The 17,848-nt window shown below is 47.1% G+C and overlaps 1 protein-coding gene and 1 pseudogene across 2 annotated transcripts in view; both read left to right on the top strand.

Moving 5' to 3' along the window:
- The window catches only part of LOC311140946 (serine/threonine-protein kinase ULK1-like), a 46,853-nt pseudogene extending 42,577 nt beyond the window's left edge, over nt 1–4,276 (top strand). The window contains exons 6-15 of the transcript in view: nt 1,155–1,262; nt 1,400–1,620; nt 1,786–1,901; nt 2,244–2,375; nt 2,636–2,793; nt 2,971–3,161; nt 3,322–3,440; nt 3,531–3,688; nt 3,939–4,074; nt 4,194–4,276. The product of the transcript in view is annotated as a serine/threonine-protein kinase ULK1-like (transcript). The remainder of the gene's footprint in view (nt 1–1,154; nt 1,263–1,399; nt 1,621–1,785; nt 1,902–2,243; nt 2,376–2,635; nt 2,794–2,970; nt 3,162–3,321; nt 3,441–3,530; nt 3,689–3,938; nt 4,075–4,193) is intronic.
- Nucleotides 4,277–8,233: 3,957 nt separating this feature from the next.
- Nucleotides 8,234–17,848, top strand: part of ep400 (E1A binding protein p400) — a 34,042-nt gene continuing 24,427 nt past the window's right edge. Inside the window, exons 1-16 of the mRNA XM_084177050.1 lie at nt 8,234–8,380; nt 9,179–10,528; nt 10,648–10,755; nt 10,890–10,971; nt 13,054–13,451; nt 13,551–13,850; nt 13,940–14,125; nt 14,242–14,382; nt 14,477–14,555; nt 14,651–14,700; nt 14,801–14,855; nt 14,973–15,062; nt 15,230–15,343; nt 17,025–17,215; nt 17,411–17,588; nt 17,706–17,842. Coding sequence (XP_084033176.1) covers nt 9,212–10,528; nt 10,648–10,755; nt 10,890–10,971; nt 13,054–13,451; nt 13,551–13,850; nt 13,940–14,125; nt 14,242–14,382; nt 14,477–14,555; nt 14,651–14,700; nt 14,801–14,855; nt 14,973–15,062; nt 15,230–15,343; nt 17,025–17,215; nt 17,411–17,588; nt 17,706–17,842 — 3,426 coding nt within the window. The 5' untranslated portion in view covers nt 8,234–8,380; nt 9,179–9,211. The remainder of the gene's footprint in view (nt 8,381–9,178; nt 10,529–10,647; nt 10,756–10,889; nt 10,972–13,053; nt 13,452–13,550; nt 13,851–13,939; nt 14,126–14,241; nt 14,383–14,476; nt 14,556–14,650; nt 14,701–14,800; nt 14,856–14,972; nt 15,063–15,229; nt 15,344–17,024; nt 17,216–17,410; nt 17,589–17,705; nt 17,843–17,848) is intronic.

Below are 17,848 nucleotides of genomic sequence, written 5' to 3'. Positions count from 1 at the left end.
CTGTGTGTCATCCGCATAGCAGTGAAAGTTGACATTATGTTTTCGAATAACATCCCCAAGAGGTAAAATATATAGTGAAAACAATAGTGGTCCTAAAACGGAACCTTGAGGAACACCGAAATGTACAGTTGATTTGTCGGAGGACAGACCATTCACAGAGACAAACTGATATCTTTCCGACAGGTAGGATCTAAACCAGGCCAGAACTTGTCCGTGTAGACCAATTTGGGTTTCCAGTCTCTCCAAAAGAATGTGGTGATCGATGGTGTCAAAGGCAGCACTAAGGTCTAGTAGCACGAGGACAGATGCAGAGCCTCGGTCTGACGCCATTAAAAGGTCATTTACCACCTTCACAAGTGCAGTCTCAGTGCTATGATGGGGTCTAAAACCAGACTGAAGCATTTCGTATACATTGTTTGTCTTCAGAAAGGCAGTGAGTTGCTGCGCAACAGCTTTTTCTAAAATTTTTGAGAGGAATGGAAGATTCGATATTGGCCGATAGTTTTTTATATTTTCCGGGTCAAGGTTTGGCTTTTTCAAGAGAGGCTTTATCACTGCCACTTTTAGTGAGTTTGGTACACATCCGGTGGATAGAGAGCTGTTTATTATGTTCAACATAGGAGGGCCAAGCACAGGAAGCAGCTCCTTCAGCAGTTTAGTAGGAATAGGATCCAGTATGCAGCTTGAAGGTTTAGAGGCCATGATTATTTTCATCATTGTGTCAAGAGATATAGTACTAAAACACTTAAGTGTCTCTCCCGATCCCAGGCCCTCGCAGAGCTGTGCAGATCCAGGACAGCTAAGCCCTGGAGGAATACGCAGATTCAAAGAGGAGTCCGTAATTTGCTTTCTAATGGTCATGATCTTTTCCTCAAAGAAGTTCATGAATTTATCACTGCTGAAGTGAAAACCATCCTCTCTTAGGGAATGCTGCTTTTTAGTTAGCTTTGCAACAGTATCAAAAAGAAATTTTGGATTGTTCTTATTTTCCTCGATTAATTTGGAAAAGTAGGATGATCGAGCAGCAGTGAGGGCTCTTCGGTACTGCACGGTACTGTCTTTCCAAGCTAGTCGGAAGACTTCCAGTTTGGTGTGGCGCCAGTTTGAGGTGTACCCTTTCCTCTCTGTCTGTGCAGCAAGCCTGCATAGTTCAGTGGGAGTAACTACAGCCAGTCTGTGCCCATTCCTGTCCCAACACAGATCCACAACTACCAGCGCATGGAGCAAAAAATACACCCTGCTGGCCTGCATGGCTCAACCAGGTACATCTCTCTCCATCTTTTCTCTGTCCTTCTCTCTCCTCTCTCCCTCTCTCTCTGTCTCTTTCTCTCTCTCAGTGGGTCACTTCTACTGTGGGGTTGTATATATTCTGGACATTGATGTTGTTAATATGTTTCAGGGCCACCCCGTGCTGTGTTGATAGTAGTAGTAGGGGTTCCCCAGGGAGTAGGAAGACTAGAGCCTCCCCTCTCCCATCAGGCACAGAGGGGGCAGCGCTCAGCCACCGCAGGCTGTCAGCTGGAGGGGCCAGACCCTACCAGCCCTCTCCACAAGGTACAGTAGGACAGTATTGAGCCACATCAGCAGGGCCACAGGGACGAGGAAGGGCCCCTTCAAAAGGTGGGAACCAGCTCTGCAGATACTGGTCATCTAATATCCATACCCATAAATGTTATAGTAGGCTCTATCTTTAGGTATGACTGATTAATAATTAAACATGTCCGCTGAGCTCCTCTGAGGGTGTGTGGTGTGTGTGGTGTGTGTGTGTGTGTGTTCTATCACCAGGTCTCTGAGTACAGGTTGTCTGTCTGACATGCTGCTGAAGGCTGCTTTTGGAGCTCAGCTGCTTGATGGAGGAAGTAACGAGAGCCTTTACACTGAGAGGTCCATGGACACCACAGGTACCAGGGCACTATGAGCAAGCCAAGGGGATTGGATTTTGAGCATTGGAAAAATGTATTGTTTGTTTCTAATTGTGTAAGCCTGTTATTGGTCTTGGGGTTAGACTTTATGTAATTGTGCTACTGCCAACTCTTTTCATGGATTAGGTAAGGTCTTAATCTATCTTGACAAGTTGTATCTATAACCTGGGTGAGGCTTGACAAGAAAAGTCAATGTTTTGAAATAGTTCCTGACTGCAAGTCATTGGGTGTATAACCATACATTTGCATTGGAGGTTCATGGTCGATGTCCATGGCCAGTTCAGCTAGTTGACACCATTTGCCCCTGATGTGCTCCTACAGCTACCCCTAGTGGTGCTCTGAGGGTTGCAGGAGCCTCAGCCTCAAGCAGTCCAACCTCGGTCGTCTTCACTGTGGGATCTACATCCAGAGGAAACACTGGGACCCCACCAAATACCACTAGGGAATTCTCAGGTACATAGGGCTCTAAAACTACTGTAGGATGACTAGAAGGGTTTCTTATTTGGTTCTCATACTAGATCAGTGAGTCTGATAAGACGTTAATCTTTTCAGTATGGTATCATGATCTATGTTTCAAGTTTTATTGTCACGTGCACAAGTATAGTGAAATGCCTTTCTTGTAATGCAGTGGGATGTGCAGTGAGGGAGAAATGCTTTTCAATGCTATTAAACAACTTTTTCTTATTTGATTATTCGATCTTTCCTCCTATGAGTGGGATTGCCCAGCAATATCAGCCCATCCTGGTCATTCAGCAGAAGAACCCATAAAGATGTACCTAACTACCAGCACTTAACCCACCCCATGGCAGCTAGCCCAGACAGGGCCGTAGCTTTTGACCCTTCAGAGCTCCAAGAGGAGACACTGATGGGGGTGGGGTAAGCACATAAACACTCCTTCATATTATATTAGGTCTCTGTACATCAATGTATTCATCACTGAGTTATTGTTAATAGATTTTGGACACATACAGAGTTTGCACATTGCCAGAAACTAAACTGTTGACACAATGCTATCCTTTCTGCTAACCTTTCTGTCTCTCCATCACAGCAGTGGCATAAGGCTGGCCTGAGGAACCTGCTGGCCTTGGTCCACTGTGTCATGGAGATAGCCAGTTCTAAAGGTACTGGACTTGAGAGTGAGACCAGTGAGGACACTCCTGATGTGTCCTTCCTGCAGCAAAGCCTGGTGGCTGATCAGATCAGTCTTCTAAGCTGGGAGGTGAGGGGATGCATCTCTCTGTTATTGATTCCCTAAGCTTTAAGTTGCTGCTCAGGCCTGTTAACTTATACAGCACTTAAGACCTATATTTAAAAATCACAGCATTATGATGTATTTTTAGTACTTCAAGATATTTGTTTGTGTTTGTTAACATTGGTATTTTCGATGTGTGTATCGCAGCTATGCAGAGCAGTTGGTACTGTACATGAAGGCTGCAGAATTTATTTAGTCTGCATTACACACTGCTATGGAGGACATCAGAGAAGCCAGACTCTTTCCCTCATCTACAGTCAAGCAGGGTGAGACATGGGACCACATTTTCCTCTTCTAACTGATACGTGCAAAACAAATAGTCCTGTTAATGATCATGTAATGTATCCTGTATGTAGTGGTGAAGAAGCTGAATGAGCTGTATAAGTGCAGTGTGATGTCCTGTCGGTCCCTCAACGCCCGCCTGCAGAGCTTCCTCCTCAACAAGCAGAGACTGATGGACCACATCAACAACATCAATGCAGAGAAACTCATCTACAGTCACACCGTGACCATGGTAAGGCCTCCTCTCTCTCACTGGACAGTACAGTAAGTCCCTGTCTTGTCCTTTATATGCTCTCAGTCTTTCTAATAGTGGTCTTCAGTTTTATGTAGTAGAATCATTGGACATAGTGTAGGATATATGATGGATAGTAGATACAGTAAATATAATTGTACTATATTACTTTTACTGCAGTATTTATGATGGGGTTATAATATTGAAAGAGCAATGTTAATAGCTGAGTGTTTGTGTTTCTGGTGTCCAGGTGCAGTCAGCAGCGCTAGATGAGATGTTTCACCGTGGCCAGGCGCCCATCCAGAGATACCACAAAGCCCTTCTGCTCATGGAGGGCCTGACCCTTACCATCACAGAGCAGGCAGACATCGACAACATAAGTAAATGTAAGTAGCTTATAGATAGATACACATGCACGGACACACGTGCACACACATCTCTTTGAAGATATAAAGTATTAATTACTCTTTCTCTCTCTGTGTTTCTCCCATTGTGTTGGTCTCAGGCAAACAGTGTATTGAGAGATGCCTCCTCTCTGCTCTTCAGACTGCACAGTGTGATTGAGCTTGAGGCTTTTGGACTATAGCTACAATATTAGCTGAAGCCTCCGAGCTTGGTTAGAGCACCTCCAGACCCTCTGGTGTCCCTGTACTCAGTGAAGATGGCACTCCTCGGAGTGTTGACACACAAAAGCACTTTGAACAGAAGATGCTCAGTGACGATATAGCTGCTCTCAACCCACAGACTAGCACCAAACATAAGGGAGAAGAAGAGGAGTGGGGGTGGTTCTGTCTGACTCCACTCTGAGAGCAGTGTGTGTTGTGGTTGTGTGTCAGGCTACAGTATGTTCTGCCAGGCCAGTAGTATGCTACGGTTAATCTACTGGATTTATCAGGCCTCACTGGATAGAGTAATTATTTTATTCTCAAATGAGTTGATTTCACTTTAAATAGTTGTTTGAGAGTAATATATGTTTGAAAGTAACGTTTGATGTAGAGCAGGTGGCGCTCAATAAGGAAGGAATTCAAAAGTATCTTTGGTACCAGCTGGTGTTATATTGAAGCTAGAGGCAAACATCTGCATCATTTTCAACAGTTGGAGTTGGAAAGTTGTGTAAGAAAGTATTGCGGATTTATAGCAGTTTATTTTTTTTAAATAATGACAGTCTTTTTCACTGCTTTTAGCAATGTACGTTTTTGACAAGCCACTGTAGCACAAACACAAATACATTTATGATGGACTTATTCATAAACTGTTAGGAATGTCATTACTGTTTTGCAGAGATCTTAATCTTGTGTAAGGAGTGTCAACTCTTCAAGAAGGCACTCTTTCCCAGTGTGCCCAGCAAGATAGTCATTTTACTCAGCAAGCACCTGATCTGATGTTTTTGTCTATTTTTGCACTAATATTGGTGAATGGTCAGTACTGTATATGTGTGTGGATGAGGCAGACACATTTCTGAAATAGCCTAAACTTCAGTACAGCACCTGTCCCGGATTTTGTATTTTTAGTACGATTTTGTATAATTCTTGGGTTTGTGTGTGGTTGGTTTTAATCTTTAGTTTTATATGACTGCCTGTGGCTATACATTTGAATTGACCTATTTATGAAAGTGTCACGATCGTCGTAGTAATGAGTAGACCAAGGCGCAGCGTGAGAAACAAACATGACTTTAATTAGTTAAAGTTTCTAAACAAAACAAAACAAAACACGACTCGTGAAGTCCATGGTGACAATGACCGAACACGGAACAGAAACCCACAAACACAAAGTGAAACACAGACAGTTAAATATGGCTCCCAATCAGAGACAACCAGCACACAGCTGACACTCGTTGCCTCTGATTGGGAGTCACTCAGTCAAACATAGAAAATGACGAACTAGAAACACCCAACATAGAAACAGAACACATAGAATGAACACACCCTGGCTCAACATATAGAGTCCCAGAGCCAGGGTGTGACAGTACCCCCCCCCTAAAGGCGCGGACTGCGACCGCGCCTCAACTAAACAAAACAGGGGAGGGCTGGGCGGGCATACCTCCTCGGCGGCGGTTCTGGCACCCCTGGCTTGGTGGGTGGAAGAGGGACGGGCCTTACCAGGCTGACTTCTCGCACCCCTGGCTTAGTGCGAGTGGCAGGAACAGGCCGGACCGGGCTGGCGACGCGCACCGTAGGTTTGGTGCGAGTGGCAGGAACAGGCCGGGTCGGGCTGGCGACGCGCACCGTAGACTTGGTGCGGGTGGCAGGAACAGGCCGGACCGGGCTGGCGACGCGCACCGTAGGTTTAGTGCGTGGAGCAGGGACAGGCCGGACTGGGTTGGCGACGCACACCGTAGGCTTGGTGTGTGGAGCAGGGACAGGCCGGGCTGGGCTGGCGACGCACACCGTAGGCTTGGTGCGTGGAGCAGGGACAGGCCGGGCTGGGCTGGCGACGCACACCGTAGGCTTGGTGCGTGGAGCAGGGACAGGCGGGGCTGGGCTGTCGACGCACACCGTAGGCTTGGTGCGTGGAGCAGGGACAGGCCGGGCTGGGCTGGCGACGCACACCGTAGGCTTGGTGCGTGGAGCAGGGACAGGCGGGGCTGGGCTGTCGACGCACACCGTAGGCTTGGTGCGTGGAGCAGGGACAGGCCGGGCTGGGCTGGCGACGCACACCGTAGGCTTGGTGCGTGGAGCAGGGACAGGCGGGGCTGGGCTGTCGACGCACACCGTAGGCTTGGTGCGTGGAGCAGGGACAGGGCGGACTGGGCTGGCGACGCACACCGTAGGCTTGGTGCGTGGAGCAGCAACTGGCCGGACTGGGCTGGCGACGCGCACCGTAGGTTTGGTGCGAGTGGCAGGAACAGGCCGGGTCGGGCTGGCGACGCGCACCGTAGGTTTGGTGCGAGTGGCAGGAACAGGCCGGACCGGGCTGGCGACGCGCACCGTAGGTTTAGTGCGTGGAGCAGGGACAGGCCGGGCTGGGCTGTCGACGCACACCGTAGGCTTGGTGCGTGGAGCAGGGACAGGCCGGGCTGGGCTGTCGACGCACACCGTAGGCTTGGTGCGTGGAGCAGGGACAGGCCGGACCGGGCTGGCGACGCACACCGTAGGCTTGGTGCGTGGAGCAGGGACAGGCCGAACCGGGCTGTGGAGACGGATAGGAGGCCTGGAGTGAATAGCGGCCACCACCCGTCCTGGCTGAATGCCTACCCTCACACACTCTGTGTGAGGCATCCACACAGGACGTACAGGGCGGTGTACCCCTGGCCTGGTGGCCTTCTGGATCCGCCCCCTTTTCTCCTCCGTCAGCCCCGTCGTCCATGCCATGTGCCCCCCCCTAAAAAATTTCTGGGGTTGCCTCACGACCGTCCGACGACGACCCTGATCACGCCGTAACTCCTCTCTACGGCGCGCCTCCACCGTCTCACTCCATGGCCGGCGATCCATCCCAGCCAGGATTTCCTCCCAGGTTCAGGACCCCTGCCCGTCCAAGATCTGCTCCCACGTCCAGGCTGCCTGCTCCTGGACACGCTGCTTGGTCTTGGTATGGTGGGTTTTTCTGTCACGATCGTCGTAGTAATGAGTAGACCAAGGCGCAGCGTGAGAAACAAACATGACTTTAATTAGTTAAAGTTTCTAAACAAAACAAAACACGACTCGTGAAGTCCACGGTGACAATGACCGAACACGGAACAGAAACCCACAAACACAAAGTGAAACACAGACAGTTAAATATGGCTCCCAATCAGAGACAACCAGCACACAGCTGACACTCGTTGCCTCTGATTGGGAGTCACTCAGTCAAACATAGAAAATGACGAACTAGAAACACCCAACATAGAAACAGAACACATAGAATGAACACACCCTGGCTCAACATATAGAGTCCCAGAGCCAGGGTGTGACAGAAAGACAATGATATCAGCTTTCTGAAAGAAAAACTAGGCACCTTTTAAATATTAAATGTCTTTGTAAATATATTGAGTATTTGTTTTGACTGTATGTTGTTCTTGTTCTCCATAACCAATCTTCCAAAATCAGTTTCATATGAGAACATTGTGTGAGAAGAGTGATTTAAAATGTATATAACATTTTGTGGGATGTTTCTGTTGTCCTCTAGCCTACACTTGTCAGCTGCTCAGCAGAACATTTGACCAAATCCAGATCTACAGTATAGAGGAGGCATGTTTTGATGTGAGGCATTAGTAGGTGGAGATAGAGGTAAAAGCTACTACAATATTTTGTATTATTGAGTTTGACTCATCTTTATAGGGCAAATACATTTTTCCCAGTTGGTTTTAGGGAATAAAGTATATAAACAATCAATGTAATAAAGTAGCATGAGAGAATAAATTGGCTATAGCTAGGTTATTTGAAGTTACTTAGACTAAGCAAATTGTATTTGAGGGCAATGCGCCCATAGAGGTACTAGAAATCGCCTCTACTCTATGTTGAGGGGTTGGTTTACATTCTTGTCAATCAGAATGAGTCCAGGGTCGTTCACTTACTTTGAAACGGAACTGCTTCCGGTTCTTCAAGGAAATAGATAGAAAAAAATAAAGTACCATCGCCATGTTTCAGAATGAAATATGTCCAAAACATTAAATGTAATATTGCCGTATAGCAGTATTTACACTTCATAATTTTTGTCTTTGTTTTTAAAGAATACTTTTTGGTTGATGAGACTACCGCGGGAGTTGTGTTTGCTGTAAGTAACTAGATCCGGTGATGTCTATTTACCCTACGGCTAACAAATTAGCTAGCACGCTACTATCGGAGGGAAGGAGCGGCATCTCGGCCTTATGCGTGCTAAGTATATGGACATTTAGTTGACTCCCCAAAAAATATATTGTAAGCACCGTACACATTTCATCCATACATGGACAACGTTGAGTTGCATAGTTAGCTAATATCATACTAAACTAATGCTAGATAGCGATATCATATCTGAGCTAGCTAGGACAAGGCCGTGCACAATTAGCATAATTTAGCTAGCTGGCTACAGCTAATTTATAAAGATGTAGTTACAGCCGTAACGTTATGGTTTATTATGCTTCGGCTAGCCATGAAAATCAGTGCTGCTGGTTATGACGGTGGTGTTAGCTAGTTAACGACATAACACGAACTAGCTAGCTATTAATAATACCTAGTTAACGTTGGCTCAATAGCATTACTACATTGCCTGTCAAATTCTGCCAACAACAATGGTTAGCTAACTAGCTCTATAGCCCCACTCAAGATGCTCATCTGCGTCTCTCACTTAACAGTGAATGTCTAGCTAGCGTGTGTGATGAAACTGGCTACCTTTTGCCAAGCCGTTCACTAATCAGTGAGACGTCTTTCAAAATAAAACATGTAATGTTTCAGCATCATATAAAGTAATGTGCAAAATTGTGAATGATTGGCATTGTTACAAAGAATGTCGATGTTTGATAGAAGGAAAACGGCATATAAAATGTCACCAATATTGGTTACATGATTTGATGAGAATGTCTATCCTCTACAGGTATTGTTTCCCATACAGTAACAGTGTTACGCAATGCACCATGGGAGTGGACCACAGAATGTGCAACGGCAACTTCAGAGATCCAAGTCCACCACTGGATCTGAAGCAGAAGACCACCAGAAGCAGCAGACCATGGCAGTTACTCAACAGCAGGCAACAGCCAACCATCCACAATCAACTGTGACCACGTTTCCATCTGCAGCCAGCCCTTCAGCCCCCCAGTCCCCCAACTACCAGATAATAATGAGCCGCAGCCCTGTCACAGGCCAGAACATGAACATCACCTTACAAAATGTCAGTCAAATGGTGACAGGCAACCAACAGATCACCCTCACCCCGCTCCCCCTCCAGAACCCAGGCTCTCCCGGCTTCCAGCACACGGCCCCGCAGTGGAGGTTTGAGCATGCCCCGTCCTATATCCAGGTCACCTCACCGCTGCCACAATCCATGCAGCCACAAAGTCCCACCCAGCACAGCCCAGTCCCCCTCCAGCGACCAGGGGCACCTGGAACAGGACTGGGTTTGTGTGGACAGAGCCCAACACGCTTTGTTGATGCTGGCATGCTTGTGAGACAAATCAGTCTTGGCAGCCCGCCTGGAAGTGGGCACTTTGTTTACCAAGAGGGGACAGGGCTGACGCAGCTAACTCCAACCACGGTTGGGCAGGTGCAGCTGTCCTCCCCAGGGGTGCCAGGCTCTGTGCGGGAATGCAGGCTGTCCCAGCCCCACTCACAGACTGGAGGCACCATCCACCACCTCGGACCTCAGAGTCCTGTGGCCAGTGGCACTGCTCTGCCCACACTGGGGAGCCCAGGCCACATCACCACCTCCAACTTGCCACCTCAAATCAGCAGTATCATCCAGGGGCAGCTGGCGCGTCCCATGATATTTGAGAAGACTTCACAGGGTATGGTAGCTGGAGTGGGGACAGCTGCCACATTGTCTTTCAGTATGCCTTCCACCATTCCTCCCTCCAGCCCTTCTCTCATTAACCCTCCGCAAGGCATCCCCAATCCCCCCCTCACCCCTACCGGCATGTGCTTGGGGTCCATCAAGAAACAGATACCCAAAAAGCTGGAGGAGATTGCACCCTTAAACCCAGAAGTGGCCCAGCTGAGGAAGCAGTGTCTGGAGCACCACACTAAGAAGATGGAGGGTCTGAAGGAGGTCTTCAAAGACTACCTGATTGAGTTGTTCTTCCTGCAGCACCTTCAGGGGAACATGATGGACTATTTGGCTTTCAAGAAGAAGCCCTGTGTCCCGCTTTTCACTTACCTGAGGCAGAATGACCTAGACCTTGAGGAGGAAGAGGAGGAGGATGAGGAGCAGTCTGAGGTCATCAATGATGAGGTACTGTTACATCATTGATTGATCTATCATGTCTTATAGTCATACATTCAGAATGCCTCTACCTCTTATCCCATGTTTAGGCTATATGAATTTAGTTCAAATCTCTGTGCCACTCCCAGGTCAAGGTTGTCACTGGAAAGGATGGACAGGCTGGAACACCGGTTGCCATAGCGACACAGCTTCCACCCAATGTTTCAGCAGCATTCTCTACCCAGCAGCAGTTCCAGGTGAAGAAGGGTGATGGGGCACCAAATGACTGCAACCCCTACACAGAGAGGATGGAACTGATTATCTTTGTCTCTCTTAAATGTTTCCTTTTAGATCTCCAAGCTCTTACTAACCCTTGGATATGTCTCCTCAGGTGCACCCGGGAGCAGCTGGCAGCATGACAAACACTGGAGACATGGATGCCTTTAAGAGGCAACAGGCAATGGCACAAGCAGGTAGGGCAAGGACAGCAAACTCCCGTGGCTCTTTTGTTGGTTTGTTTCCGCCCCCTTTTCTTTCTTTTTGTTATTTTCTTCCCTTAAATTGCTTCTGCTTTTAGATATTTGGCATCTTCTACTAGCGCTGTGTGTAGAAGTCTTAACCCAAGGAAGGAGAGGTGGTCTGTATGGTGTACAGAAGGTCATTGCTGTTTGCCGAGTGTCTTTTTTCCGTTATGAGGGTATTGTGTGTTTTAAATCCCAGATCAGGCTAAGAGGTCCCGGATTGAAGTTGGTCGCCATGGAATGATTTTCCAGCATCCTGGTGCTTTAGGATCACCTGGCGTTCCACTCCAGCAGCTTATGCCGACAGCGCAAGGTAGGAGTGCTACTACCAGGCCGTTCTGTGTTCTGTTCAATGCTGCTGGACGTGTTCTCAATCCTACGAGACAAACTGAATTCCAACAACGTCCCATCGTCTCCAACGAAAACCTCCAAGCAGCATCAACAAAGAGATCTTCATCCATCCGCTGGACAGACACCCCAGCAGGCCTCAGGAAGTTCAGGCTTAGCACTCCCAGCACGCTCTCTCTCTCTAGATCAAGGGCTAAAATGGGGAAGAAGATTTTTTTTAAACAAGTCTGAAGAAAAGGAGTAGCCTCTCACTGGGATGATGCCATGTCTTATGATTTTACTTTTTTATTTTTGATTGATCATCCGTCTCCATCCATTTCTTATTTTCTGAAGTTTTGTTATTCCCGATCGTCTCTGTTTGGACGGACTTTCCTGTGCCGTTGGAGCTTTGGCTGTTTCGAAGCGGATCACGGAAAGTGAGAAAGGAGGAACCCTGGAAAAAATAAATCTCTTTCCAGTGGGGCATGTTTGCTCATTTGATGATTGCTTTTTCGTTCCTCCTTTTTTATACTCGTCATCATTCTCATCCATCCATCCGTCTCCCGCACCCCTGTCCCTCTCCGTTGTCTGTCCTTGCATTGTAAACATGGATTCACAATGCATCTCAATCCTATGTTCAGTTGTCAGTCATCAAGAGCATCAGTTGTTTCCTTTTCTTGTTCCATCATGCTCATCCTTTGTTGGTTTCCCCCATCTGTTTCCATGGCATATCGTTCTGACTTGGCCTCTTTCCCTCAGTTGTAGTAGGAAGGAGGGGAACCGGGTAGAGGAGGTTTGGTGCAGTCATGATATGTCACAGGTTGGCGTGGTGTGGGTGTGTCTGTCAGGGCCAGGTGTTGATGTGGTCTAGGTGATGATGTGAGTGATGGTCAGGGAGGGGTAGGACAGGTGCTGCTTAGTCAGGGTGCACAGCTCTGCTCAGCCCAGGCCTGCTGTCTGCAAGATCCCATGTGTGTCCTGCTCACTTCTCTGCTTTGCTATGTTCTGTGTTCCACAAAATAACTACATTGCTTCATGCATGCTAAACATATGGTGTTTTTGTGAATGCGCTTTATTTTATTTTACTATATTTTCTATTTCATTTGATTTGGAAACCTTTCTTCTCAGTCCCTCTGCTGAAGGTGTTTTATGCATGATTAGTTTAGCTGTTTTAATCACATTCTCTTAACATTTTAAAGATAATGTTTTAATTTTTGCATTAACAAGCGTAGTATTTTATTTGAAGGACATGTAGATGATCACATAGATTTTTTCTTCTGTAATCATTGTGCTGTATAATTTATTTGTTTTCACTCTTCCTCAACAGTAAGAACTACACTACTGTTGACTCATATAGTACATCCAATTCATACGTTCTGGGTAGCTGTTATAATAGATGGAGCTCTAAACACTATCCTTTCATAATCTGATGATCACGTTCAGTCAGTACTGAAAAAGAATGGCTTACGTATGAGGAACAAGTGGCCCTCTGGCCTGACTACTGCTCAGTCCCTCTATCTGCAGCGTGTATAGTCTTTATTTTTTAACAGGCCTTTATTTCAGAGAGAGCAGGATTGGTATGACAGGACAACAGTTGGATCGAGGAACCACAGAGCAACACTAACTCACAGCCACATGTTGTTATCCTTTCCCCCTCTCTTCACTCCTTCCCTTTGTGTTCCCTATGACTTGGTTACTGTGCTCCAGGCGGTATGCCCCCCAACCCGCAGACGGTCCAGATCCCCGGGCAGAAGCAGAACCAGCCACAGTATGACCCGTCCAAAGGGCCTCCGGTGCAGAACGCTGCCAGCCTGCACACTCCTCCCCCCCAGCTGCCTGGCCGCCTGCCCCAGGGCGCCCTCCCCATGGCTGGCCTGCCCATGGCTCTCTCTCAGCAGCCCCAGCTGGTGGAGAGCTCAGCCCAGGTAGCCAATCAGCTCCAGGCCCAGGTGAAGGTGCAGGGGGCTGGCCCCATCATGGCTCCAGTCAACCCCCACACACAGCTCCAGGCCCAGCTCCAGCAGCAGATGCAGTCTGGTCTTCACCTCCAGATGCAGCCTCAGCAGCTACAGCAGCCCCAGCTCATGCTGCAGCCAGGACAGGCGGTGAGTCTAGAGGATAACTTCCAAACATCCCATGTTTTTGGTTGTGTTCATAGGTTTGTAGATCAACGGTTTGTCTTTTCTCTCTCCTCCCTTGATCAGACTGTGACCCTCACTCGTCCTGGAGCGGACTCCAACCAACCTGTCCAAAGAATGATGACCAACTCCCTGTCCAACCCCTCCATGTCTCCTGCCCCCCTCAACGCCCCCAACTCACTCCCCTCCCCCCACACAATTGGCCCCCTCCGCCCCTCTGGGTCCAACATCAACCCTAACACACAGTCCAAACTGGCCGGGCCCAACGGCACCTCCACAGTCAAAATGGGAGGCTTTGGTCAGGGTTCGGGTATGCAGTCATCAGAAGGGAGCTCACAGGACAAACAAGCTGAACAGGCCAAAATGGTGAGGAGTTACCTCTGAGAAACCTATCACTCTGCAAGTGCTTTTGTTTTCCGGCTGCTCATAATGTGACCTCTCTCTCTGACCCCCAGGAGAGCCAGGTGCACCAGCGTATCTCTGAGCTGAGGAAAGAAGGCCAGTGGTCAGCCAGCAGGCTGCCCAAGCTCATGGAGTCCTCTCGGCCCAAGTCCCACTGGGACTACCTACTGGAGGAGATGCAGTGGATGGCAGCTGACTTTGCCCAGGAGAGGAGGTGGAAGATGGCTGCTGCCAAGAAGGTATGCTGGCTGAGTTCTCTTAGTGTACTCTTACTGAAGTAATGTCTGTGATTCTTATGTACTTGTACATTGTTTCAGTACTACTTGATCATAACTGCATATTGCATATTCCCCAGCTGGTTCGCACCTGTTCCCGTTACCATGACGAGCAGAAGAAGATGGAAGAGGGGTCCAAGAAAGAGGAAGAACTGCGGCTCCGTCACATTGCTAGCACCATCGCCAGAGAGGTGGAGTTCTTCTGGTCCAACATTGAGCAGGTACGTTTCTCTTAATGTGGAAACTGTTCCGTTGTTGTCCTTAGACCTGTAGTGTCATCAACTCTGTCCCTCCTTTCCATTTGGTTTCTCTCAGGTTGTGGAAATTAAACTGCGTTTCGAGATTTATGAGAAGAGACTGAAAATGCTCAGCCTACAGAGAGCAACGAGTAAAGGTGAGCGTTTATTCAAGAGCCTTTTGAAATTGTTTTACATAAATCTAAATTTCATAATGTCGTTTTGAATATATTGGTTATTCTTTGCGTCAAAGGACAAGATGTTAAACCTGCTCAGTCGACCGCAGTGAAAGCTGAAAAAGAGGTAGGTGGCTGCACAGACTCACTCTGGTTGTCCAGAATGTCCAGACACATAATCCGTTTTTTTTGCAGGGACACGTATTCAAAATTCTTCTCATTCACAGGAGCCCATTATGTCAACAAGGAAGCGAAAGTCCAGCACTTCATTGGCGGAAGAAGGTATGTGTGCAAAAATGTCTCCAGAGATTTTTTACTGGTTTATCATTTGAGGTGCACTGTTAAATTGAACAGTTGTTTACAATGTTGTAACTTGTCTAGCTGTGTTCTCTCTTACAGTTCAGGATGAGGAGAGCACCATAGAGGAACAGGAGGCCATGGAGGTGGCAGCTGATCAGAAGGCAGAGTTGGGAGATCTGGCTAAAGATGGTCAGCATGATGCACTGTTTTCTCTTACTATAACTAGTGATCGATTTCTCCCAATTACCTTTATTTTGTTTTTTTCATTACTCATTAAAAACATGTAGGGTTTAAAAGCGCCCCTTAGTGTTTGTGTCTATATTGAGCCTTTCCTCTCTGTCTTGTATCGTTCTCAGCTGAGATGCCTCTGGATGCGTTGATGAAACAGTATGCTGGTGCCTACGCTGACAACTTTGACTGGCCCCTGCCTTCCCCACAGAGTGATGAGGAGGACAGGGATGAGACTGAAGGTGCACCTAAACTCTACATACAGTACCAGTTAAATGTTTGGACACACCTACTCATTCAAGGGTTTTTATTTATTTTTTACTATTTTCTACATTGTAGAATAATAATGAAGACATCTAAACTATGAAATAACACATCTGGAATCATGTAGTAACCAAAAAAGTAGCCACCCATTGCTTTGATGACAGCTTTGCACACTCTTGGCATTCTCTCAACCAGCTTCACCTGGAATGGTTGTCCAACAGTCATGAAGGAGTTCCCACATATGCTGAGCACTTGTTGGCTGCTTTTCGTTCACTCTGCCGTCCGACTCATCCCAAACCGTCTCAATTGAGTTGAGGTCGGGTGATTGTGGAGGCCAGGTCATCTGATGCAGCACTCCATCACTCTCCTTCTTGGTAAAATAGCCCTTACACAGCCTGGAGGTATGTTGGGTCATTGTCCTGTTGAAAAACAAATGATAGTCCCACTAAGCCAAAACCAGATGGGATGGCTTATCGCTGCAGAATGCTGTGGTAGCCATGCTGGTTAAGTATGCCTTGAATTCTAAATAAATCACAGACAGTGTCACCAGCAAAGCACAAACCATAACACCTTCTCCATGCTTTACGGTGGGAACTACACATGTGGAGATCATCTGTTCATCCACACCGCATCTCACAAAGACACGGCGGTTGGAACCAAAAATCTCAAATTTGGACTCATCAGACCAAAGGACAAATTTCCACTGGTCTAATGTCCATTGCTCGTGTTTCTTGGCCCAAGCAGGTCTCTTCTTCTTATTGGTGTCCTTTAGTAGTGGTTTGTTTGCAGCAATTCGTCCATGAAGGCCTGATTCACACAGTCCCCTCTGAACAGTTGATGTTGAGAGGTGTCTGTGACTTGAACTCTGAAGCATTTATTTGGACTGCAATTTCTGAGGCTTGTAACTCTAATTAACTTATCCTCTGCAGCAGAGGTAACTCTGGGTTTTCCATTCCTGTGGCGGTCCTAATGAGAGCCAGTTTCATCATAGCGCTTGATGGTTTTTGCGACTGCACTTCAATGTTCTTGACATTTTCCGTATTGACTGACCTTCATGTCTTAAAGTAATGATGGACTGTCATTTCTCTTTGCTTATTTGAGCTGTTCTTGCCATAATATGGACTTGGTCTTTTACCAAATAGGGCTATCTTCTGTATACCTACCTTGTCACATCACAACTGATTGGCTCAAACGCATTAAGGAATTAAATTCCACAAATTAACTTTTAAGAAGGCACACCTGTTAATTGAAACGCATTCCAGGTGACTACCACATGAAGCTGGTTGAGAGAATGCCAAGAGTGTGCAAAGCTGTCATCAAGGCAAAGGGTGGCTATTTGAAGAATCTCAAATATAAAATATATTTCGATTTGTTAAACACTTTTTTGGTTACTACATGATTCCATATGTGTTATTTCATAGTTTTGATGTCTTCACTATTATTCTACAATGTAGAAAATAGTAAAAATAAAGGAAAACCCTTGAATGAGTAGTTGTCCAAACTTTTGACTGGTACTGTATATACTCAAACTCTGTGTACCAGTCTAGCTATGTGCCTCATGCTCATTGTTATGCCAAGATGATTAGTTTCAAAGCAAAAGGATTTGTAAACTGGTGGTGTTCCCTCAGTGGTGCTGATGTAGTCATTGTTCCCTCTCAGAGATGGAGTCCTCTCTGGACAGCCCCCACGAGGCTGTAGTGATAGACTCCCTGCTCAGTGTGGACCAGTATCGAGGTTCTGAGAAGGCCAGCCCCCCTGGTGCTGACGGGAAGCCCAAGAAGGACATAGCAGAGGTGGCAGCCGCCACAGAACTCATCCTACCGAAGGGCAGTGCCAGGACCACCACTTCTGTGAGTCATCACAACTGTCTCACTGACCCAGTCATTCACTGTTGGGTGTCATTTAACCAGTTTGTCAATGAGAAGAATTTGGCAAGATGAATGGGAAAAAAGTGTAATAAATGAAATATATATATTTAAGAGGACAGTTACTGAGTTAACATGTACAAACAGGGAATCATTATGACACTTTGCTATGTGTCTTAGGGCCGCAGCCAGGCTCCTTTCCTGCTGCGTGGATCACTGCGTGAGTACCAGCAGATCGGAGTGGACTGGCTAGCCAGTCTCTACAAGAAACACCTTAACGGCATCTTAGCAGACGAGACAGGGCTGGGCAAGACTGTGCAGACTGTGGCCTACCTGGCCCATCTGGCCTGTCAAGAGGGTAATCTACTGCTGAAAGACTTTATTCAATGCTTCTCTTTTGTTTATTTGTGTAAACATGTACGTATTTTTATGCATGTAAACATTCATATAGACTTATTTTATTTTTATTTTTCAGGCATCTGGGGCCCCCATCTGGTTGTGGTGAGGACGTGTAAGATCCTGAGCTGGGAGATGGAGTTTAAACGCTGGTGTCCTGGCCTCAAAATCCTCCTCTACCTCGGCAACAGACGGGAACGCAGAGCAAAGAGAAGGGTAACT

This window comes from Coregonus lavaretus, assembly GCF_964263955.1.
Source record: "Coregonus lavaretus genome assembly, chromosome: 14".
In the NCBI taxonomy this organism is placed as follows: Eukaryota; Metazoa; Chordata; class Actinopteri; order Salmoniformes; family Salmonidae; genus Coregonus; species Coregonus lavaretus.
Note: the sequence above shows the minus strand (reverse complement) of the source record. Positions and strands in the feature narration are given on the sequence as shown.